Source organism: Monodelphis domestica, chromosome 2, assembly GCF_027887165.1.
Source record: "Monodelphis domestica isolate mMonDom1 chromosome 2, mMonDom1.pri, whole genome shotgun sequence".
NCBI classification, from domain to species: domain Eukaryota; kingdom Metazoa; phylum Chordata; class Mammalia; order Didelphimorphia; family Didelphidae; genus Monodelphis; species Monodelphis domestica.
The window spans coordinates 104,185,138-104,210,531 of NC_077228.1; the positions used below are offsets into that span (position 1 = coordinate 104,185,138).

At 44.3% G+C, this 25,394-nt stretch overlaps 1 protein-coding gene across 12 annotated transcripts in view; it reads left to right on the forward strand.

Annotated features, from left to right (window-relative positions):
- NAV1 (neuron navigator 1) overlaps window positions 1-23,634 on the forward strand; it is a 369,462-nt gene extending 345,828 nt beyond the window's left edge. For all 12 annotated transcript variants that reach the window (XM_056815718.1, XM_056815720.1, XM_056815722.1 and 9 more), the window contains 14 exons: window positions 241-362; window positions 5,009-5,205; window positions 6,480-6,645; window positions 6,734-6,902; window positions 7,445-7,542; window positions 7,925-8,020; window positions 8,286-8,445; window positions 8,782-9,017; window positions 9,659-9,813; window positions 9,963-10,034; window positions 12,010-12,206; window positions 13,089-13,207; window positions 14,685-14,882; window positions 17,093-23,634. In XM_056815718.1, the coding sequence (XP_056671696.1) occupies window positions 241-362; window positions 5,009-5,205; window positions 6,480-6,645; window positions 6,734-6,902; window positions 7,445-7,542; window positions 7,925-8,020; window positions 8,286-8,445; window positions 8,782-9,017; window positions 9,659-9,813; window positions 9,963-10,034; window positions 12,010-12,206; window positions 13,089-13,207; window positions 14,685-14,882; window positions 17,093-17,188 (2,081 nt within the window). In that variant the 3' untranslated portion in view covers window positions 17,189-23,634. The remainder of the gene's footprint in view (window positions 1-240; window positions 363-5,008; window positions 5,206-6,479; window positions 6,646-6,733; window positions 6,903-7,444; window positions 7,543-7,924; window positions 8,021-8,285; window positions 8,446-8,781; window positions 9,018-9,658; window positions 9,814-9,962; window positions 10,035-12,009; window positions 12,207-13,088; window positions 13,208-14,684; window positions 14,883-17,092) is intronic.
- Window positions 23,635-25,394: the final 1,760 nt, after the last annotated feature.

Sequence of the window (25,394 nt, forward strand, 5' to 3'; positions counted from 1 at the left end):
GAAATTTTCACCACATCCCAGAGTATCACAGGCCTCAAAACTCATGATCTCTCTTTCCCCATGACCTGAAAAATCAAAGGGAAGTCCAGATCCCCATTTCTCAATGTCTGTGGGACAAAGGGTAACTAAACACTGTCTTTTTTTCACTGAGATATGGACATAGGACTAGTTTGGGTCCTTCTGGAAATGGACTTCCCTAAGTTCTTTTCTAAGTAATCCTTGTTATCTCTGGACTTGTAGACCTTCGGATCAAGAGACAAAACTCTTCAGACAGCATTTCCAGTCTCAATAGCATCACCAGCCACTCCAGCATTGGTAGCAGCAAAGATGCTGATGCTAAGAAGAAGAAGAAAAAGAGTTGGGTAAGTGAGGGCGGAGAGGAAGGGGGGACTTTATCAGATTCAATTCAAACCTGGAGCCACACTCTTTCAGGGTTAGTACTGGTCCCACCCACCCTTGCCCGGATGTTTTATTAGCTGAGGGCATTATCTACTAACTTCTCCTTCTCCCTAAACTATCTTTGCTCTGACTACCCAACCTCATCCCTTTAGGACTGTCTAGGCTCAGGGGTCCCTTCCAACTGGAGAAAGTCTGACAAGATATCCAGAAAAAGGTCTCAGATCAATCCCTATTCCCATCAGAACTGTAGTAGGGAGAGGAGTCCATGAAGGAAGGGGACAATTGCCCACTCTGTAGACCTCAGTAATTCACCTCCAAAGGACCCTTTCTAGGATGCTTTGAAGAAGGAAGTTTTTGTGGGTGGTTCCTTCCCCCTCCCCATTCCAGGCCGCTTGTGAGAAATACTTTCTGGAACTTTTAACCTAAAGAATGCCTTTGCATTTATTTTTTGACAACTTGGAATAGCCTCTGGAAGGGCTTTCTCAAATGCCCCAGGTAGTTTCTGGAACAATCTTGGTTTCTCTCTTCTTAGTGCTTTGTGGCAAAGAGAGGACCTCCTCCTCCCTGGAAATATCATATTCCTCTCTTAACAGAAAGCCTGTTCCAGAGCTTGGCACCCTCCCTCACACCCACCAACCATCCCCTGTAGCTCAGGGAAGGCCCCAGCTATATGACATGAGTGATGAAGTGTTGTTTTTTTTCCCTCTCAAATGCTGACCTCAAACCCCTATTTTTTTCCAGGTCTATGAGGTAAGAATCTGAGACCCAGTTTCACCCCACCTCTCACCCCCCACCTTTCCCTTTGCCATGACTTCTCCATTTCCAGGGCAATTAATTCACCCTGCACTAGATGTCCACTGATGAAACTAACCATCACATTCATGCCATTATTCCTAATTCACCTTGCTGCATGTTCCATCCATAGCTACTTGATGAGCATAGAGGAGGTGGTCTGATTGGAGCACTAATGAGAAAGAAAGTTATGAGGGAAGCTAGATAGCTCAGTACATAGAAACCCAGGCCTAAGGATGGAAGGTCCTGGGTTCAAATCTGGTCTCAATCACTTTCTAGCTGGATGACCATGGGCAAGTCCCTTAATCCCCATTGCCTAGCCCTTACTGCTTTTCTGCCTTGGAACCGATATACAATATTGATTCTAACATGGAAGATAAGGGAAAAGGAAGGAAGGAAGCAAGGAAGCAAGGAAGCAAGGAAGCAAGGAAGGAAGGAAGGAAGGAAATAAATTACACATTACCCTGAATCATTCATTCATTTTTTCCCCTCTCATTACAGTTCTGCCCAAAATTTCTCTCTCTCTGTCTCTCTGTCTCTGTCTCTCTCTCTCTTCCCCCCGCCCCCAAGCTGGCCTATAACCAAATTAAACTCTGGGTTATCCACTTACCATATCCAATCACATAAAACTAGAAGTCCAATGTGGGGGGATCTTTGCTTGAAAAATGTTGCCTCAAACCCCAGGCTCTACAGGCCAGGCCAGTTCTGGCCTTGCCCAAGGATGTTATTCTAAAATAAAATGAAAGAAAGAAGAATAGTGAATATACTCCATCTGAAGATATCTGAGATCCCAGGGAAGGTCTACAGCCATCTTGGGAATTGGAGTGGTCAGTCTAGAATAGAGCCAAGGTCCTGGTATAAAACAAAACATGCATCTGAGTCTCTCCCAATTTATTCCAGACTCATATTGATCATGATCCAGATTGCCAGGGGTGGTAGTAGGAAGTTCATAGCCAGGGATATTCTTTCCCATGGTAGGCATCATAATGTCCCTAAAGTCCTAGTCCATCTGCATTCTAACAGTTCAATTAAACAGACATTTGTTAAGCACTTGGCATGGACTCTGCATGGCACTAAGTGCTGTGAAGGATACAAAAGAAGCAAAGGGCATGACTCCTTCCCTCAATGACCTTATTTATAGTCTAGTTGGAAAGACAGCGAAGCTGATAAATACTAGAAAGCAGACAATCAAGTGCCAAAATGAGTGGCAGAAATGATAAGTGTCATGGGAATTCACAAATAGAGGCACATGATGTGGGCTGGAGCAATTGGGGAAGGCTTTGGAGTTGGGTCACAAAGAATAGTTAGAATTCATATTGGTGGGACAGTTAGGTTTTAGGCATAGTAAGAGTGCCAGGCTTGGAGTCAGGAGGACCTGGGTTCAAATCCAGCCTCAACCACTTCCTTACTGTGTGGTCCTGGGTAAGTCATTTAACCCTGATTGTACAGTCCTTGCCACTCTTCTATCTTATATTGGTTTTGAGCAGGGATGCTCAGTACTTTACAGGCAAGAGCTGAGTTGTGGCAAGAAGCATTAAATTGGTATTGGGAACTAAGGGGATTTAACATTGAATAAGTAAAGTAAGATACAATTATAGAATGCCTTGAAGGGACCAGGAGTTTGGACCTATAGGCAATAAACATTTTTTTAATATAAGGGACATGTGATCAACATGGTGTTTTAAAATTAACCTAATCTCAAAACTGTCCAAAGGATTGAAGGGATTGGTAAAGGAAGCCTGGAAAAGGAGATAAATTAGGTAACTATTCGAATATTTTAGGTATGAGCTGATGGGTCCCTACCATATGCACATTAGCACTTTGCTATGCTAGCTAAGGACCTGGATATATTTGTTCAATTCCTGTTTTCTTTATCATCCTTACTTTCTATTCTAAGGCAAAAAGGCAAGAGCTAGGCAATTGGGGTTAAGTGACTTGCCCAGCTAGGAAGTATCTAAAGCCAGATTTGAACCCAGGTCCACCAGATTTGTTGATTCCTACAATGTGCAAGTACTGAACCTGAATTGAGTATTTTGGTATCAGCTTTTTGTTTGATAATCTATTTGCTTGCCCTTAGAAATGCCCCAAAGAGCACTTGGGATGGTCACAGAAGCAAAATCTTAAGGATAGTGGACTCCCAACAGATCAGAGGGGTCATGGCCCTAATGGTGCTGATACTAGTTCAAGAAGTTCCCAACAGATCTTCTTTAGAATCATAGAGAATCAGAATTACTACTTACTGGGCAACTACAGCCACAAGACCTCCCATCTTGCAAATGCAAACCTGGAGCTCCCTCAGATGCAGTAATGGAGTGGAAATTCTATCAATCAGATGACCTAGATTCCTCATTCCAGCCCTCTGGACTTGGCAAATCATCACCTCTGGGTCTGAGTTTCTTTATTAAATGAGGGATTTGAATTAAACCAACTCTCAGGCCCTTTCTAGATCTAAAATTTACACAAACACACACACCTCATTTCTCAATGTGTAGTCCTCATTATTACTGGATTGTACCCCAACTCAAACTACTCCAGATTATATATTATATTCCATTTAATAGAGATCTGGTCACTGACTATGCATCAGCTGGAAGCTGTCACCAGGCAGCCCTTCCTATGTCCCAAGAGAGATTCCCACCAACTCCCCCAACTGCCTGGAAATGGAAGTCTCCAATATCTATAAAACCCCAATAATTTCCCCTTCCTTTCCCCAGCCATCCTAAAGCCCTGGTTCACCTCTCTCCTTTGCAACATTTGGCACTCTTCTTACCGCCTCTTGCCACCATTCCAAGTCTGTGTTCCTGAGTGTGTGTGTGCATTGATATGGGTATGCATGCTGCATGACCAAAGCCTACAACATGGGACAGTTCCCTGGTTTGCATTGTTAGCTCACATCTTTAAGTTCCATTCCTCAAGAAGGGGAAAGGGAGGGCATTTGAGAGTTGATCGCTGGAGAGCTCGGAAGTCTGGCGGCTTAGTTCATACCATGACTAGTGGGAACAAGGGATACTAAGATACACTGGAGTCCACTCTTCCTGACAGTTCCTGAGGCACCTTGGATGGCCTATGTTTATAGTCAATCCTGGTTGCTTGGGTATTAGGCAGGTGAGCCCAAGTCAAAGATTGAATCTTGAGACTCAAATGATGCCAGGTTCTAGATCAAGGGTTCTTAACCTGAGCTCCATGAATGTGGTTCAAAACATTTTGAGAACTGTATTTCACTATAATTGGCTTCCTGTTTAATCCTATATTTTTTACTTTATGCATTTAAAAACATTATTCTAAGAATAGACTTCCTCAGACTGCCCAAAGGTATCCATGACAAAAAATAGAAATGGTTAAGAACCCCTAATCTGGATTAGTAAGAGTTCTGCTGGGAAAAAGAGAATTGAGATTCCTACATTGTAGAGAGGCACCAACCAGCATTGGGGGGCCCCACTGTGACTATGCCCTAACTGCCTTCTGTGCACTTAGGTCCATAGAAGGCTACTTGGAGGTCTTGTTTCCCAAATATGAGAGGGAAGGCCCAAACCCAAGCCAAGCCCCCCACAAAGAAATAGACCAGAAGATTCTACCTTCTCTACCAGCCCCAGTTCTAGAGAACTCCTTTTCCCTTATTCCTCAATACAAAGAGGAGCCTTATAAAGAAGACTTAATCCCAGCCAGCCAGCATCCTACCCTCAGGCAAAGCATCTCTCCCTCCAGCCCTCTCAGTTTCAGGACCCCCAAAGGAGCCTTATCTAGGACTAGTCCCGAGGGGTCAGTCCTAAAACACAACCCCCTACTTTACTCCACTCTTGGCTCTGTTCTCTTACAGCTGCGTAGCTCCTTCAACAAAGCCTTTAGCATCAAGAAGGGCCCCAAGTCAGCCTCCTCATACTCTGACATTGAGGAGATTGCCACACCTGACTCGTCAGCCCCATCTTCACCCAAACTTCAGCATGGATCCACTGAGACTGCCTCACCATCCATCAAGTCCTCCAACTCCTCCTCTGTGGGCATTGACGTCACCGAGTAAGTATCTCCCACCAACCCAGGACTCTGTGACCTTACCTGTCTGAACCAGGGTCCCATTCTGGGGGGGCTCTGCCTGCTCAGTATCAATTCTGAATCCCTAGTGTCCTTCAAGGCTCAGCTCATGTGCCATCTTCTATGTAAAGCCTCCCACCCCAGCTGCTAGAGCCTTTTCTTTCCTCCCCAAAAAATACACTTTGGGGCAGCTAGGTGGCTCAGTGGATAGAGCACCAGAGCTAGAAAAGGGAGATTCTAGATTCAAATCTGTCTCCTGGGATGAGACAGCTAGGTGGCCCAGTGGATTGAGAACCAGGCCTGGATACAGGAGGTCTTGGGTTCAAATATGAGCTCAGGTACTTCCTAGGTGTGTGACCTTGGGCAAGTCACTTAGCCTCCATTACCTACCCCTTATCACTCTTCTGCCTTGGAACCAATACGAAGTATTGATTCTTAAGTAGAAGGTATGGGTATGGGAAGGCTAGGCAATTAGGGTTAAATGACTTGCCCAGGGTCACACTGCTAGGAAGTACCTGAGCTCAAATTTGAATCCAAGACCTCCTGTCTCCAGGCCTGGTTCTCAATCCACTGAGCCACCTAGCTGTCACATCCCAGGAGACTTAATAATAACCAGCATTTATATAGCACCTACTATATGCTAGGCATACTGTGCTTTATAAATATTATCTTCTTATATCCAATATTATCTCACTGTATTTTCACAGCAACCCTGGGAAGTAAGCATTAATACCAAATAGTGGATAAATAATTTGCCCAAGGTCCCATAGCTGATGAATGTCTAATTCTGGATTCGAACTCGGCTCTTCTTGTGTCCAGGCCCAGAGTTACCTACACCAATGAAATCACAGGCCCATCAACAACAATAATGATAATAATAAATAGATATATGAGTGGGTTTGTGTACATTTGTATAAATATATCTTGTCTCCCTTGAAAGCAGAAGCAGTTTCATTTTTGTCTCTGTGTCTCCAGTATCTGACAAATATCTGTTGATTAATTGTTTTGATGCATGCCCCACCAAAGGTGTCTGCCAATAATTATTCCTTTTTAGGTGTCCTTGGGGGAGGGTAATGTAAAGATTGCCCTTCGTTGTTGATAGAGAACCCAGTGATGCCTTGTGAGCCAAATGGTCCTCGGGACACATATCCATATCTTAATCTCCCCAGAAGCCCCCCAAAACTTTGGTATTACGGTGGGCAGTCTTGTCTATCTCTTGCTCACCTATCCATCACAATGCTACTCTCCACCCCAAATAGGATGTTCCATGCCAACGAGGAAGAGGAGGAACCAGAGAAGAAAGAGGTATCTGAGCTTCGCTCAGAGCTATGGGAGAAAGAGATGAAGCTCACAGATATCCGACTGGAAGCTCTCAACTCTGCCCACCAACTGGACCAGCTCCGGGAGACCATGCATAACATGCAGGTTAGCCCAGGGCAAGAGCTGGTGGAAGGAGTGGTCTGGGGCTTGCCCAATCCCTGAAGTCCTTAACTGCTGGCTCTCTTCTCCCCAGCTGGAGGTGGACCTCCTAAAGGCAGAGAATGACCGTCTGAAGGTGGCTCCAGGTCCCTCATCTGGTTCAACACCGGGGCAGGCCCCCGGTTCATCTGCTGCCTCATCCCCACGTCGTTCCCTGGGTCTTGCCCTGGCCCATTCCTTCAGTCCTAGCCTCACAGACACAGGTACCTACCCAAAGATAAGAGTATTTGAGAGTGGGAAAAGGAGAGACAACATCCTCTGTCCTTACCTATCCTACTTCCTCCAGGGGCAATGTGAGTTCCACCTGAATTCATTTTCTTCCTTCCTGGGAATGGCTCAAATTTAAATGCTTCAAAGTTTAAAAAAACAAAACAAAACAAAAAACCCTTTTCTTATATTATCTCTTTTAACTATCTCTGGGAGGTAGGTGCTATTATTATCCTCATTTTACAGATAGGGAAACTGAGGCTGATAAAAGTTAAGTGATTTCCACAAGTTTACAGAGCTAGTAAAGGAGTAGAATTCAGACCTTCCTGATTCCAAGTCCAGCACTCTGTCCACTGTACGTAGGAAATCATAAGACACACCAGAGTGTTTGTTGGTCAACCTAAGTTATTCTATGCCTCAATTTTCTCTTTGGGTAACTAGAAAAAATGAGAAGATTAATTAGAACCACTATGGAAGACCTGGGGAAGGGAGTGTGTTCCCAGGGTCTTCACTCAGCCTTTCCCATTAACCTCCATAGACCTGTCACCCATGGATGGCATCAGCACCTGTAGCTCAAAGGAAGAAGTAACCCTACGAGTAGTAGTCCGAATGCCACCTCAGCACATCATCAAAGGGGTAAGGAATTGGAAGGGATGAGGGGGACTAGTGGAGATGGGGGTAAAGAGAGCAGCCACACTGGGAAACCAGAACAATACTTCATTTTATATCCAAAAAATAAAATCTGGAATCAATTCTCCCATTAGTAAAAGGTGAGCTCATCGAGGACAGGAACTCTTTCATTTCCATTTTCATTGAGGTCAGGGACTACTTTGGTTTTGTATTCTCAAGACTTAGTACAATTCCTGGCATATAGTAGGAGCTTTATAAATGCATGTTGAACAGAAACCCTTAGAGGGTTCCAAGCTAGAGCTTTCCCCTGTCAGAAGAGACTCTTCTTGCCTAACTTCTCCAGAGCCACAGAGAGAAATATTTACTGGCCTCTACTTTGGACTTTCAGGACTTGAAACAGCAGGAATTCTTCCTGGGTTCGAGCAAGGTCAGTGGTAAAATTGACTGGAAGATGCTAGATGAGGCCGTTTGCCAAGTGTTTAAGGTAAGAGAAAGTCATAGCCTCTTTCCAGTAGGGTGGATCATTGCTCATCGGGTCTTGAGCTGTGGTATCTGTGGGTTATCTGGGAGCTTGGATGTTTTTATCCGGAATACTCAGATGTTAGTGCTTGAATGGGGACAGCGACCTCCATCTCTATCCTCTTTAATATTGTCTCTCTCCTTTCCTCTCTCTCTTCCTATCCCCTGCCCCTTTGTCATTGTCAAATACCAAATGTGGTATTTGCCTTTCTCTTTGGCCCTTTTCATAGGACTACATTACAAAGATGGACCCAGCTTCTACACTGGGCTTGAGTACTGAGTCAGTCTATGGCTACAGCATCAGCCATGTGAAGCGGGTACTAGATTCGGAGCCCCCGGAGCTGCCACCGTGTCGTCGGGGTGTCAATAGCATCGCGGTCTCACTCAAAGGTTAGTCCTTTCACCAGGGGATAGGTAGCCCAGAGTGGGAGTAGAGGCTTAACCAAGCACTGATGCCTTCCCTTTGGTGCCTCCAGTAGTCCTTCCCTCTACACCTGAGTCTCTAAATCTGTGTCTCTTAATACACAGTGAGGGATGTTTCCCAGGATCTGATGTCCTTCTAGGTTTCTTATCTGGGGATTTGTACAGCCTTCCATGAAGCTTTAAAGGGAAATAATTTTAATCTTCTCAGGAGACTTCCTAGGAAAAGGATGTGGAGGCCTTTCTGGGTCCACTGCAATCCTTGAGGTTCTAACTATGGTTTGTTTCCTGGGGTGGTGTGTACAGGTCTAAAAGAGAAGTGTGTTGACAGCCTAGTGTTTGAAACACTGATCCCCAAGCCCATGATGCAACACTACATAAGCCTCCTTCTCAAGCACCGACGTCTCATTCTCTCGGGCCCCAGTGGCACAGGCAAGACCTACCTAACCAATCGGTTGGCTGAGTATCTGGTGGAACGCTCAGGCCGAGAGGTCACAGAAGGCATTGTCAGCACCTTCAACATGCACCAGCAGTCATGCAAGGTACCTACCCCCAGGACACCTATCACTATTGGCTCAGTTGGCCAAACATCCCAAATTCAACATTGGCCTGAACTCCCATCCCCTAAACACTTCTCCCTTCCTCTCTCTAATCTCTTCCCTTATACCTTCTTTCTGCTCTCCTCATCTCTTAGCTTATTCTTCATCCCCTCTACTGGTCTTTAATTTCCATCTCTGCAAAATGAGGGGGTTGGTTAAGATCTTCTTTCCCTCTTCTGCTTCCCTTCCTCTAATCCCTCCTTTCATGCTCCTTCTTCCTCACTCTCATTTCCCATCAAGAAACTGCCCTTCCTCTCCCCTGCATCCTATTTCTTCTCCTCTCTTGCTATCCTTTCCATTTCATTCTCCTTTAAACCTTTCCTCTGTCACAATTTCCCAACCCCTCTCCTATTCTTCTCCTTCTGCCCTCCTTAGCATCATCCCTATCCCCAGACTCAGCACAGAAAGCTGAACATAGCCAGTCAAGTTCTCTCTACACCCTCTGGATTTGGCTCAAATCAAATGGTTCTGATTATAGGATGTGATGGAAGCTCTTTGTCTTTGCAGCATTTGGTTCTGGATTAGTCCTGGGGTTATCTTTCTCTCTTGGGACCTCACCTACTACCTCCCTTTCCAACCCCTAGGACCTGCAATTATACCTCTCTAACCTGGCTAACCAGATTGACCGGGAGACAGGCATCGGGGATGTGCCCCTGGTGATTCTGCTGGATGATCTGAGCGAAGCAGGATCCCTCAGTGAACTAGTCAATGGAGCTCTTACCTGCAAATACCACAAATGGTGAGCCAAGGCTAAGAGCAAAATGTGCTTATGGGAAGCTGTCCGTGTCAATCAGCTTTCTTTCTATAATATTGACATGGCAAGGAGCAATATCTGGAACAAATCCATGTTTGTTTGTGTCCCCCCTCCCATTCTTTTTTTCTTCACAGCCCCTATATCATAGGTACCACCAATCAGCCTGTGAAGATGACCCCTAACCATGGCCTGCACTTGAGCTTCAGGTAAGGATCCTGCTTTACTCCTGGACCTGGGTGGACATTAGATGCCCTTTTCCATCTCCCAATTTCCCTCCCTCTGTCTCTCCCTGCCTGCTAACTACCACAAAGAATCTGATCTCTAAAGGTTATAGCCAAAGAAGCTGGGGACAGCTAAAGGAAAAGAAGCTCGAGGAACTCTCAGTGTCAGAGAAAATGAAATGAAGGAATAGACCCATATAAAGACTGTCAAGGATACCAATTAAAAAGAAGTAAACCTTCTTAGGAAGAGGAATCATGAGTTAGAATAGGGGGTCAGCAAATTATGCCCCAAGAGCCAAATCTGCCCTGTCTCCTGTTTTGTACCTCTAGAATGATTTTTATATTTTTAAATACAATAAAATATTATTTTAAAATATTAGAACCATTCTTAGCTCATAGGCTGCACAAAACGCAGGCTGGATTTGGCCCTTGACCTCTACTTTTTGGCAACCCCTCAGTTAATCAGCTCTGTCATCTGGATTCTCAATCAGTTCTGTTCTGAGGGCAGGATATTAACATCTAAGAGGATTATTTAAGTGAAATAAACTCATTTCCTCAAACTTTAAAAGATGACCATTGATGGAAGTTACTGTACTAAGTTTGGGATATAAAAATGAAAAATGACACAGCCTGTGCCCTCAAGTACATTATAAGGGATGAAGAGAGAAGATAAGACACATACATAACTAACTATGACACGAAGTAGCCTGTGATTAGAAAGAGAGCCAGACAAGATACTCTAAGGAAAACTGTGGAAGGAAAGATATTGTTCTCAGCTGGGAGAATGAGACAAAGGCTTCTTGAAATAGGCTGGCACTGAGTTAGTTAGGCCTTACAGGGAGAAAAGCATCTCAATATGCAGAGATGTAGAGGGAGTGGATTCCAGGCAGAGAAGTAAAAAAAAATGAACAGATAGTGAGAAAACAGAAAGAATGAGTGCAGACTTAACTCTAGGGAAGTGGAAAAGAAGTAAAAATATAGGCTTATAGTTTAAGGGCTTAATAAAATCAAGAAAAATTATTTCTAGGATAGAGAGACCTAGGAGCCAGTAGAGAAGAAGAGATTGAAGGTCCACAGGAGATCATTGGTCCAGAGCAGTTAGGTAGCTCAGTGGATAGAGAGCCAGATCTAGAGACATGAGGTCCTGAATTCAAACATGGCCTCAGACACTGCCTAACAAATCACTTAACCCCCATTGCCTAGCCCCTGTGGCTCTTCTGCCTTGGAGTCAGTACACAGTATTGATTCTAAGATGGAAGGGAAAGGTCTAAAACAAAATGATACAGATCCTCCTCCAGGGTGCTCACATTCTAACAGAAGGAGACAATATATATGGGGAGATGGTGACCAGCAAAAGGAATTTTTCAGTCTGAGTAGTTCAGGAGATTGTAAATAGAGCCATAAGATGCTCCAGATTGTCATAGTGTGTTGGTGGTGATAATTATTCAGTTATTGCCCCCAGAGCAAGAAGTAGAAAGGGGTAGAGCTACACATGGCTAGATGATCCCTGCTGAATAGACCTCGGTGTCTTAGTGGAGGGCTGGTTGGAATGTGTAGCACAGTTTAGTAGCAGCTAGATAAAGCAGATGAAGGTGAGCTTTCACTTGTGCACTTGCTGTTAAGAGAGCTCAGCCCCAGACCTGTATCCCAAGACAAATAATTTGGGGGTGGAGTATGTTCTCTGCTCAGTGTTATAGGTGGGCAAAATAAGGGCATCAACAAGACAAATGGAAGATGCACTCTTTGGGTTGGATGTTAGCTGGCAAGATGAGATAACAGTGCAAGCTGCCAATTGCTCCTGCTTTGGATCTGACTCTCGTATTAGTATCTCGGAAGAGACCATCTCAGCTTTAATGGATAGTGATGGTGGGGTAGGGGGGAGAGAGGGAAGAAATGGATGGATGGATCCTAGTCATGGCCCTCCAGTGCAATCTGACTGCTCTCCCCATTCCTGTGGTAGGATGCTGACATTTTCCAACAACGTGGAGCCAGCCAATGGCTTCCTAGTGCGTTACCTGAGAAGGAAGCTGGTTGAGTCAGACAGTGATATCAATGCCAACAAGGAAGAGCTTCTTCGAGTGCTGGACTGGGTGCCCAAGCTGTGGTACCATCTCCATACTTTCCTAGAGAAGCACAGCACTTCAGACTTCCTCATAGGTACTGGGATTCCTATACCCTCTTGGGGTTGGCAGGGCAGCTCTCTTTGTTTACTTCTCTTCTATGAGAGGATTTCCCACAGAAGAAAAAAGATCACATGGGTCGATGGGGTTATGATTGGGGATGTAGCCTCTAAATGATCACCCTGGTGCAAATATCAATAATATGGAAATAGGTCTTGATCAATGACACATGTAAAACCCAGTGCAGTTGCATGTCGGCTATAGGAGGGGGTGAGGGGTGGGGAGGAAAAGAATATGAATCTTGTAACCATGGGAAAATATTCTAAATTAATTAATTAAATGAGATTTTCCAAATATGTAAAAAATAAAGAAAAATATAAATCTTCCTCTGAGAGAGAGAGAGAGAGAGAGAGAGAGAGAGAGAGAGAGAGAGAGAGAGAGAGAGAGAGAGCCTTTCCCTTCTCCCTGTAATCTCTAGCATTTAAGTAGGTCATCAAGACCTGGTGATGCCAAGTTGAGAATCAGCTAGCTATATAGCCAATATTCACTAAGCATGTGGCTTAATTCATTAAGTATATGACCATGATCAGGTTATTTCTACCATCTCAGAGTCTCCATCCCTCAGTTATCCAATCTATAGAATGGGGAGAAGGGGAGGAAGAGGTAAGGGATCTTAAGGTATTATTTCTTTTTAAACTCCATTAACTTCAAAAATGCAGAGTCTATGAAGGTGGCCCCATAGCCTCTTGATCAACATGACATTAGTAGATTACTCACTTTATTCACTCCTATCTCAATTCTATTTTCTTGAATCCTTTGAAGACCAAACTCTTCTAGACCTGACATGGAGGGTAGTAAATGAATAGAGGATCCTTGGCCACCCTTCATCACTATCTTTTTTCCTTTTCTTTTCCCTTAGGTCCATGTTTTTTCTTATCTTGTCCAATTGGCATTGAGGACTTTCGCACTTGGTTCATTGACCTTTGGAACAATTCCATCATTCCTTACCTGCAAGAAGGGGCCAAAGATGGGATCAAGGTGAGACCCCTCCCGCTCTCATCCACTGGTTCCACTCCTGCTACAAGATCAGACCCCTTCAAGTGGCTAAATGTGCAAATCCCTATAGTGGCAGAGCATGAGACTCACGTCCCCTGTGAAATCATAAATGAAAGGGAATTATGAGGATAGGTGGCTGGATTGCTCCCCTACTGCTTCTGTCTGACAATTCAATCTAATTCAATTTAACAAATATTTGTCATCTATTAACAAGCGCTATACAAGGTATTATAGAAAATAGAAAGTTTAAGCGAATACACACCAATGTCATCTAGTCTAGCCTTCCTGAGTCTGAGCCACTTTCTAGGAATGAGACAATTTTTTTGAATACTGCAGGTCAGAAGTCAGATGACCTGAAAGACCCAGTAGACTTGGGTTTCAGTCCTGGTTTAGCCATTAATTTACCTTGAGTACCTCCTAGCTATATGACCCTGGGCAAGTCACTTGATCCCCACTGCCTAACTCTTACGGCTCTTCTGCCTTAGAACTAATACTCTGTATTGATTTTAAGATGGAAGGAAAGGGCTTAAAAAAATTGTCATGAGACAATGGTCAAGTCTCTTAGCTTCTCTAGACCAATTTCTTTACTTACAAAATAGAGATAATAATTCCTGTCCTGCCTACTTCACTGAATTGTTTCCAAGATGAAATGACATACATGGAGGCAAGGGGGTGGGGGAATCTAGTCAAAAGCTAGCTTTTGGATAACCATAATATTGCGCAGGCCAGTTAGTAAGACAAACCTGTTTCTGAGTCTCATTGTCATCTTCTGTAAAATGAGGGGATTGAACTTGAGATCTCTAAGGTTCCAGCTCTAACAGCTGGGATCTATGAACCTAGAAATAGTAATGTGTTATTGGTCAAGTCTGATGCATTAACTTTTTGATGTGGGTTTTTTTGAGATGGGTATCAATGATGTGGCAGGTTTGCAGGAGAACATCACCATCGTTTTTGTTTATTTATCTACTTATTTGCTTATGTATTTCTTTTTTCCCCCCTAAACCCTTAACTTCTGTCTTAGGATCAATACTAAATATTGGTTCCAAAGTCTAGGTAATTGGGGTTAAGTGACTTGCCCAGGGTCACACAGCTAGGAAGTGTCTGGAGCCACATTTGAACCCAGAACCTCCTATCTCCAGGCCTGGCTCTCTAGCCACTGAACCACCTACTTATATACTCCCTACTTATATATCTCTTTAGAATTCTCATTGCTTTTTTTCTACTTCTAAAACTTGGGCACGAAGGGGAGAGAATCTATGGAGAAGGGAGTATCTGGGGAGAAGAAAGTTGATTGGGAGATGGCTCTATGAGATGAAGCCCAGGTGGGACAGGAGATGGAGGAAGTCTCAGGGCTCAGATTCTGAAAGAGTTCAAGTTCTCCATGGGAACTAGCAAGAGACATGGAAGCCATAGATCAAGGTGAACAATGGTTTTGATGATCTTATCTCTTTCTCTCTAGGTCCATGGACAGAAAGCAGCTTGGGAAGATCCAGTAGAGTGGGTTCGAGACACCTTGCCTTGGCCCTCAGCCCAACAGGACCAATCAAAGCTGTATCACCTGCCTCCACCTAGTGTGGGCCCTCATAGCACAGCCTCACCCCAGGAGGAGAGAACTGTCAAGGACAGCACCCCCAGTTCTCTAGACTCAGACCCTCTGGTGAGTAAAGGCCACACCAATGAGAGGATGGAGAGATATAAATCTGGCTCAGGTGCTGATGGCTAAATGAAAATGTTGGAACCCAGGGCCACAGGGAAGGCAAGCGTTGAGTCTTTCTTGGAGAGTTTTTAAGGCGAGTGGGAGCTAGGATTAGAAGAGTATGAAGTGTGTATCAGGGTTCTCTTAATTCTCATTGCCATTCTGATACCCTAAAAATCTGAGCTTTAAAGGTTGCTTCAGCTAGGTGTACCTCAGAACTCCTGGTCAACTGTCTCGGTAGACAGGCTAAACTAGACTGAGGGTAACCACCAGGCCTGAAATTCATCAATGAGTTGTGGAGGTTGTCTAATCCAGGCATGTGAAGTCATCTTCATGAGTTCAAAACTGGCCCCAGACTTTTACTAGCTGTGTGGCCCTAGGCAAGTCAACCGTGTTTGCCCCATTTTCTTCACCTGTCAAATGAGCTGGAGAAAGAAACGGCAAATCACTCCAGTATCTTTGCCAAGAAAACTCTAAAAAATGGGGTCCCTGAAGAGTCGGATATGATTGCAAAATGACTGACCTGAAGAAATGAGGCTAGCTATTAGGAAGGTAGGGTGAGCAGTGGTTAGCACAGTGCCAGGCACACAATAGGCATTTAATTAATGCTATTTGACTGGTGGACTTGATGGAAGAGATAATTGGAAAGTCTTAATTAAAAGGATAATTCGTCCATTTTGGAAGTAGAACAAAAATGGGGATGGGGTGGGGAGATCAGATTTGTTGGTGAGACAGCCATTCACATTCTGCTTTGTTTTCTAGTGATTTATATGCATGTCATCCTTACCAGATGACAGATAAAGGCAAGGAAGTATATAGGTGGAAAATCACTGGACTTTAAACTCAGGAGACCTGAGTTCAGAGGTATCAAGGTAGCACAATGGAATCAGGAACACCTGAGTTCAAAACCTGCCTATGATACTTCCTAACTCTGTGATCCTGGGAAAATCATTTAACCTCTGTCTGCCTCAGTTTCCTCATTTGTAAAATGACGGTAATGGTAATAGCACCTATCTCCAAGAGCAGTTGTAAAGATAAAATGAGGTAATACAGGGAAAGGATATCTAAATGTCCACTATTATTGTTATTTTCCTGGAAGACAGCTAGATGAGTGCTGGGCCTGGAGTCTGAAAGACTCATCTTCCTGAGTCTAGCCTCAGATACTTATTAGCTGTGTGACCCTGGGCAAGTCACTGAACCCTGTTTGCCTCAGTTTCCTCATCTGTCAGATTGAGTTGGAGAAGGAAATGACAAAACACTCAGTATCTTTGCTAAGAAAACCCCAAAGCCCAACAATTGGGGAATGGCTAAATGGGTTGTGGCATGATTGTGATTGATCACACTGCTATGCCAAAAGAAATGATGAGCAGGTTAATTTTGGAAAAACATGGGAAGACTGTGAAGAGTGAAACAAGCAGAACCAAGAGCATACTATATACAACACAGAAATATAGTGTGAAGAATGACTTGTGTACATCTGTCTCCAGATAAAGAACTAAGGAGAAATAAATAAGAAATTGCTTTATAGGTACATAGATATCTATCTTTTGGTCAAGTGATGCCTTCTCTAATGGTGGGGCGGGAGGGGTTTCAATTGGGTATTTTAGTGTAACAAATAAATTTTAATTTTAAAAATGAAAATAAAACCAAATGAGGTAAGGAGGAATCCAACATGATTGAACAACAAATATTTTCCTGGCTCCAGCTATGTAGTCTTCGGCAAGTCACCGAACCTCTTTAAACAGATTTCCTAATCTATAAAATAGCAATAACAATACCTGAGTTGTCTACTTCAAAAGATTCCTAAGAAAGTACTTTATAAATCCTAAATTACTATAGAAATGTGCATCATCATTAAGCTCTTTGAGGGCAGAGACCATACGTAGCTTACTTATTTTGGTATCCCACACAAAAGCCTAACCCAGTGCCTTGAACATTATTTAAGCAGTCAATCAATGTGTACTGACGGGAAGAGAGTAGCTGGTGAGGAAGCTATCAGAATGTTCCTTGTCACCTTCTAATATTCTCTAATGCCGCCATGTCTTAGATATGTTGGAGAGCCTTTGCACTAGGTTCAAGATCAGGATTTCTTCCCCTCTCCCCTCAACTCCCCCAGATCCAAACTGTGAGAGCCTGCTAACCTTTAACCACCCATTCTTGCCCCACTTCAGATGGCCATGCTGCTGAAACTCCAAGAAGCTGCCAACTACATTGAGTCTCCAGACAGAGAAACCATCCTGGACCCAAACCTGCAGGCCTCCCTTTGAAGACCTAGCCACCATTGTTGGCCCAGAGAGCAGAGTGAGCCGGCCTCAGCTATGTCAGCCCTTCCTTCTCTTCTTTCAGAGAACCCATCTACAGCCCAGAAAAGGGACCTGGAGAGAGTTGGTGGGAGGGGAGGGGCAGGTTTTCTGGTGCTGCACCTTTGAGGACTTCCTAGGGTTGGTGGGGTGGGGTAAGAGGAGCTTATTCCTCTGGATAAAAGACTGGCCTCCTCTCAAGACTTTGGGGAAAGAAGGATTCTGGGAGGTTTTTTTTTCCTTGGTTTTCTGTCTCAATTACAAACTCTTGGGCTTTATAGGCAGGTGAAAAGGCATCAGGAGAAACCTGCAGCAGTTCCTAGCCAATTATGGACAGTTGTGTGGGAGATGGTCCTATGAGGTGAAACCTGGGGCAAGGGGAGGCAGGAGCTCCCCAGATTCTCTCCCAGCCTCTTCCCAACCCTACTGCCACTGCCAGCAGCTCTCCCTCAGAGACCTGGATGGAGCCTAGAAAAAAAGAAGCATGTGGTTAAAAAAAATTTTTTTAAATAAAGGTTTAATTCTGTTGATAAAGGGTTAAAAATCAAATGGAAAAGATGAAGCTGGAGAGGGGACACAGTTGTCAAGGTAGAGAGAGAGCTGCCCACTCCCATTCCCTGGATGGCCCAGAGGATGTCCTCAAGATGGCTGTCAACACGAGCCCCACCAAGCCACAGACAACATCCCCACATCTGGCCCTGGGAGGACTGTTAGCTCTGTCTTTGTACCTTCTAATTTAATATGCATGAGGACAGCCAATAAACCCTGCCTTTTATTTTGTTTTTCTCCCACTTATCTATTTATTTGTCCTTTCCCCTCAAAGACTAGTTGGTGCTTGGACTTCTTTCCAAGCTTTAGTGTGGATTTTTCAGGATGAGGGCTTTCTTTTGAAGGATCTGATGCTGTCCAACTGGAAGCAACTAAATTTTCCTGCCATGATATCCAGCTCCAGTGTCCTCACAGTTTATGGGGAGGCCTGGAGCCATGAAGAAGGACCAAGCCAGAGAACAAACTGGGGGGGTCTAGATATCCACCTTCCTTCTCTCAAGAAAGTACAAGCTCTAAACAGAAGCTTCGGGTCTAGTCCTAGAACAATGGGAAGGGTCAAATTCATCAAGTTGGATGCTCAGCACTGCTCTTCACCATGAACTGTCCTCAAGGAAACCCTATCCAGAGAACTGGAAGGATAATGATCTTCTATTATATAGTCCTGATGGTTATTAGGGGGCCTACCTGAGGCCAATTTCCCCAGTTGACACTTGCTTGACTTCAGGCAGTGAATTGTTCTTCAGGAGGAGATCACATCACCAACGCAGAAGATCTACAGAGTCAACGCAGAAGATCTACAGAGGTGGAGGGAGGAGAGGAAGGAACCAATATCCATCACCTGAAGAGATCTTCCCTGCTGAAGACACCCCCTTTCTCTGCTGCCCTAGAGGTTCTGAAAGGATGAAGAATCTGGAACCAATTTGTACCCCTTCACCACATGGGCCTTGGGGAGCCACCAGAGTCCAAATTCTAATTGCTTCCTATGGGCCCCAGAGAGCCAGCTAGAAAAGAAGCCTCCAATTGGATCTATGGTATATTGGGGCCAGAAGACCTAGAACCAAAGCCTGAAAGATTGTGAGATCATGCCTCTCTCTTGTATTGGCAAATTCACTTCCTTCATCTCTGAAAAACTCCAGGCGCACCAGAGCCCACGCTGCAGCTTCATACCATAGCCAGAGTTTCTGGGCTTTACACATTTATATCCATCCAATAAATATTATGCTTACATGTCAGCGCGTAAAACAATGGCCTTAGTGTTTATCCTTCAGGCTCTGGAGAAACAAAAAGAATTCACCTGAATCAGGAGGGATCCTAGCCTGGACAATTCTCTCCTACCCCGACTCCAGACCCGATGTTGTTCCAGGCAGCCTTCAATATTCAGCTCAGATGCTTCACTGCTCCCAACAAAAGGCTCCTCTGCCCCTTCCCATCCCCACATTCACATTCACACTGGTCATCCCCCACGGGTTCCAGTGCTGAGACCCATCTTTGCTCTTGCTGCTAAGTCCCTGATCCATGAAGACACCTGACCAACCCAGCTGTAATTTATGCAATTCTGTAACGGGAAGAGGCTCTTTGTCCAAGGATGGTGCTGAAATCACTGCCTTAAAGACCTCTGCTGTGCAGAGAGTGGGAGGCCCCTGAGCTGGTTGTCCCAGCTCAGAAGAAAAGGGGATATGAGATGGGCCTGGGGCTCCAGCAACATGCCAAGGCTCAGCTATCTAATGATGCCTAGTGCTGGTGGAAGGAGCACTTAGCGCCTTCTCTTCTGGTGCTGCTTAGCCAATGCCTTCTGACCTGGATTGTTACTGGCCAGTTGAGAGAAAGAAGAGATGAGATGCCTCCCTTTTTATTTTATTTTCCTGGTTCCAAATGCCTGACATCCCCCAAGGGAAGTTCAGGCTCCCCGGTAACCATGGAGACAGCCCTGGATTTCTTTTGGCTCCCTAACAGCTAGGGTCATGAAGGCCTCTCTTGCTCTGACTTTCCATCTCTGTTTCATTCCTGGGATCTGTGCCCCACCTCTGCTCTTGGTCTCCTGCTGCATTTAGCCCAGGTCTCCTGCTGTCCTACCCTAGGGTGAGTGTTTCCCCCTACAAGGGGAGAGATCTGACATCCTCAGAATTCTCTCAGGAACCTGGGACCCTGTTTACAGTTGCACATCTGGGCCCCTCACTGGGAGGGATCAATCATCTTGCAGAGAAAACTCAGACATGGTGGCAGCTGCAAAAGGTTGAGCCTCCTCATGGTGCTATAACTCCCTGGGATGCTCACCCCAGACTCTGCTGAAACAGAAAGAACTTGATGTCTCCCTCACTGCCCAAGAGTACATGATAGGAGCAGACCCAAAACATCCCTTCTAGCTATGTCTCTACTCCCTTGCTCGGGTCATAGAGATCTTACCTTCAGCAGAGGAAAACGAGGTCCCCAAGGAGGACTCTGGTCCTCTGGCACCTTCAGAAGATGCCAGCCTATCTTGTCAAGGTTACCATTCCTCCTCTTTCTTTTTCCTGGAAGCCTTGATTTGGGTGGGAAATTACATATGTGGTATCTATACCTACCACCTTCTTTGGGGGAGAGCCACAGTCCTGGGAGAGGTAACATCTCCTCTGCTGTGGATGCAAATGGCCAACAAGTGGGATGATCCAGCTGTCTCTCTTTGCCCTGGGCTCCAAAAATACAATTCTAGGTCAGTAGGGGCTAGCCTGGGATGTATCTGTTTGCTGCTTTCCTGTATTCTGAGACCTCATCGAGGAGACTTTTCAGTGAAACCACAAAATGTGCAGCTCTAAGGTGCTCATTTCTCTGTCCTTATGTAAATGTGTGTGCTTGTATCCTTGTCGTGTCAATCCACCATCAGGAAGCCACACATGGAATTAGAGAGTGGCAGGGAACAGGAAGCTGCTGATGGTCTGGAAGTGACCCCTATTGTAACCAGTTCAGTGCCAGAGTTCACTCTTAAATTGTCAGAATTCCCAGCACTCAAGCTAGGATCCTTAGGGCCACTGAAGTTTTTTCTTACACTTTCTTCCCTTCTTCTGGTGAATAAGTTCCCACAGATTCAGAACGTTCCATCCTTCCACCTCCAGAAGAAATGTTGGTGTTTTCTGAGTAACCTAAGGGATAAACTCTATCTTGGCAGGCTCTCTGGGAGGAAAGAAAGACAATAATTTAAAACCATGTCTTAATTACACGACACTGATCTCTAAAGGCTCATTCCATGGCAGCTCCATCCATTACTACCATGAAATTTTGCTCACTCTGTAGGAAGTAGGAGAACCTAGTTCTGGAATCAAGGAGACTACAATATTGGACCCTGCACTTTAGCATCCAAGGCATTACCTACCTGGGGGACACTTTCTCAATTTCTGTGTCCCCATCACACAATTAAAATGAAGTCTCATGAGAGGCTTGAGTAGGATTTTGCAAGTGATTTCCCAACTCCTCATCATCTTTGTCCTGGGTATCCTGAGTCCCATCTAGGCTAAATAGTAAAAGGGACTCAAAAACACGCCTGCTGATGAGTTATTGATTACTCTCTGAGATCTTGAGCTGCTAGAAACAAGTGCCTGGTCAGAAGATCCAGGATACTAGTTCCCAGGCATTATAGCTAGGGTTCTGACTGGCAAATTCAATGTTGTAGCAACACTAGGAAGCCTTAGGAACTTAATGAAGTGGTAGGAAATGAGAAGGCAGAGGTCCTTCGATAATCAGAAGTGGATCAGACATGTATATCCCTGGATCCACAGTCAACACAAGCACATTAAACTAATTAAAAAGACTGCCAACCCAATTCTCCCTATAGGGGCTTGTCTCCCACCCCCTTCACAGAAAGAATTCCCACTAAGTGCCAGGATTTCCAAGGATCTTCCCAAGCATGGCTGTGGCTCCCAGAAAAGGAAGACACAACTATACAACTTGTTCAGTCATCAATCTGAAGAAAATTTTTAAAAAATGCACAAGGGTGAGGTGGCTTTCAGGGGACCAGGGGAAGCTGGAAAAGAGTTAGAATTTGAGGCTGGGGAGACAGATACTAGCTCTCCCACTTTCAGGGAGTTGGCTCCACATCATGGAGTTGCTTGTCCATTTTGAGGAAAGCTTGTCCATAACCCTCTGCTATTTTGGATATATTTTTACTTCCCAATGTGCCATGAAGAATGTTGTGACACCAGGCTGGCCATGGGGCTGAGAGAGGCGTATGGGTGTCTAATTCAGCTCTTTAGTATTTTAGAGGGAACTGTGAGTACTACACAGTCCCCATATTGAGAGACTTAAGGACCTGCAGTGAGGAGGTCCAAGATTCTAGTTCTGAAGCCACTTTTATGCCAATGGTGGCTGTTTCCCCAGATCATTTATTTTCTTTTTTAAAGAAGAGGCTACAAGGCAAGAGAGTGAGTATTTGTAACTGTCTCTGATGAGTATGAGTGGTCCAGACAGGAATAATGATAGCCCTAAAATGAAATCTCTGAAAGGGGCCTTAGCCTCTTGACTCTGCCCTAGCCTTTTCTCTACTATACCTACTCAGGGCCTTTTTCTGGTCCTATGTTGCTATAGGCTAGCAAAAACCCCAGAGGGCTAATGTTTCTATGAAGATGGTCATCTCTCACAACCTCTTATCCCTTTTTCTTTTGGGGATTTCAGAGATTCATGTTAGGGAGTGAGAAGGAGGGAGGTTTTGGCTAGACTCTCATTACCCAGAACAGTTGGCTGATCTAAAAGTTCCCCTTTTCCCAAACCTAGCCTTCTTTAAAGGCATTCAGAGTAGTCTAAAGGAATGGAGTCAACACCCCTCCATCTTTTCTCCTCACACCAGAAACAGGATGTGGTTCAGATAATTTGGTTGAATTTGTTGGCTACATTTTATTTTGTTTTGAAATCTGAAAAGAGTTTTTTATTCCCAATTTAAAGCTTTTTTTAGCTAATAGGACCATGAGAGAAAGGAAGCAAATCAAAAGATTTCCTCCAAGTAAAGAACTTCTAGCTAGGAGATAGAAAGATATTCTTAGTCCTTCCATTAAGCACCAGCTTGCTTTTTGAGCACTGGTGCTAACCAAGGGTCTGGAAAAAAGCTTTGAAGCCCTGAGAATGGTGAACTTGGCAAATTGCACTGAAAACACCTTTTTCTTTCCCAGAAGGCACATGACATGCCCTTGGGCCACCTCCCTTCCCTTGGGAGCTTCCTACTTCACTGCCACCTCTCTGAGGCTAGGGGGAAGGGAGTGATTGGATTAGAGTTCCCAGAATCCCCAGCCAGTCTCTTGGGCTACTGCTGCGCAGTGGCTCCTCATTTCCCAGTGTTAGCTTTTTTCTAGAACAAGATAAAAACTTTTTTTAATAAATCCACCCTCCCACTATACCCTATCCTGTTTTAGACGGCATTGATTACGTGATGGAAACTGTTTCTCAAATGCATGGTATATCTCAAGCATAGGGCAAGTGGGATGGGCCAGGGGACTTTTATAACTTTTTTTTTTAATTTACAAGGAGCAAAGCCCAATCAACAGGTCCCCAGCTCCATGTGTCTGTATGTGTGTATTTTCTCTCTCATTTGCGCTCCTTTTATTCCTTTCCTTCCACTTTCCTTTTTATATCTGATGTAGAGAAAGCAACATTGAACCTGGAAAGCAAATTGATGTATATAGTTGCGGTAACAATCATGAAAAGAGCTGGGCTGTCCCCATAGCAACCTGTTTTTAATAAGAAATTGGTTAAAAATCAAATCCATGCCAGGGCCAGCTGGAGAGGCCATCACCACCAACAGCCTCACCCGGCTGCCCTCTCTCTACCCCAGGCATGTCTCCTCCCAGCTAGATTCATCTGTCTGATACCATTTGAGTTTCAATAAAGTTATCTCCTGTATTGTCCAATGGGTGTCTAGCTCTCTTACCTCCATAATCTCTCTCTCTCTATTTCTCTCTCTCTCTCTCTCTCTCTCTCTCTCTCTCTCTCTCTCTCTCTCTCTCTCTCTCTCTCTCTCTCTCTCTCTCGTTATCATTCAACCTATTCCTTCTTTGGGTCGTCATATAAGAATTCAAGAAAGTTGTTTGACTTGGCTTGTTATATAGTTCCCCAAGGTTTCTAGGTAAACTGAACTGACTAGAAATGCCTCATCTTAGTAACCAAATGGATGAGCCCAACTGTCTGTGTGAGATGAGTCTCAATGAATGGGGATCCTCTGTTGGGCATAAACATGAAATCTACCATGATTCCTCCTTTGAAATTTAAAGCATCTGGACTGAGAATCCCATTGCTCTTTGAATGCCCACTTCCCTCAAGAAAACCCACAAGCTTTTGAATGTCCTTAACTTTTCTCCTTGAAAACAGATACACTATAAAACAAGGGTGTGTCTTAATGGAGTTCACTTCCCCATAACCAGCCATGAAAGGGAAATACCGTTCCCCTTCCACACTCTGTTAGACAATGGGGTCTTTTCCCGTCTATTACAAAATTGCCACAGCAACACTGCCCACTTATGCTAGGCAGATTGGAGGGAAATAGTAACCAACGAATTTTAAGTCATTGAAGCAGGGAGCAAAGGGTACTCAGAGATGACCCAGCCTCTGTGACACAATTCAGGACTCATTTCTAAAAGATGGACAAGGAACTAGCAACAGTGACCTGTGAGATATGAAATTTTCTCTTCACTTATCCAAAGCATTTAGCCTCCTTATTTAGTTTCTGAGAAACTCTTCCTCTTTCCTCTAATTATCCTCCAACACTTCACTGCCACCAGAATACACTCTTCCAACTTCCTGTATTTTTGCCTCCCTTCCCTGAAGACTGTTCACGCATCCTGCTACATGGGATTCTGCTTTTTCTTGTTCCAAATACACAAAACTCCAAATGAAAACCCTCTTGGCCCACGGTGTTTCCAGAGGCAATCTTCCTAAATAAAATTTCTCCCATACTCCCAGGTAGATGAATTTCCATCTTAAACTGATCCAGAATATACTAGGGATGAGGGGATTGGATCCCTCCTTGGATTCAGACACAGCTGCCCTTTGGGGCCCAAAAGTCCTGCTTCAGCTGTTATCATATCAACAAAATTAGGCAATATTACCACTATAAATATACTAAGACCAAAGAAGGAGCCAATTAGAACAACCTATAAACAGACTCAGATTTCTAATGTTTAAAGATTTATTAGCTAGACAAGAAGGTTTCTCCATGCTAGTATGTCTACAGGTCCCTAGACAGATGGGTACTAAATCATTTTCATATATGGACACAGAATCACTAGTAGTGAACTCCTACAAGGGAGTCAACCCCTAGAAAAGGGGAGGAATGGAATCCTCTGTGTAGAGGCTCAGACTGGGAAGTGTCCTTAGAGGTTATCTCCATCTAATTTATACTGGAACAAGAATCCTCTCTATAGTATACCTAGCAAATAGTCACTCAGCCTTTGCTTGAAGATATCCAGGAAAAAGGAAAACAAGCCATTTCCTCTCAAGGGTACCCATTCCACTTGAGGATAAGTCTAATTTTTTTTAAACCTTTATTTTCTGTCTTAGAGTTGATACTAAGTATTGGTTCCAAGGTAGAAGAGCAGTAAGGGCTAGGAAATAGGGGTTAAGTGACTTGGTCAGAGTCACACAGCTGGCAAGGGTCTAGGGTCACATTTGA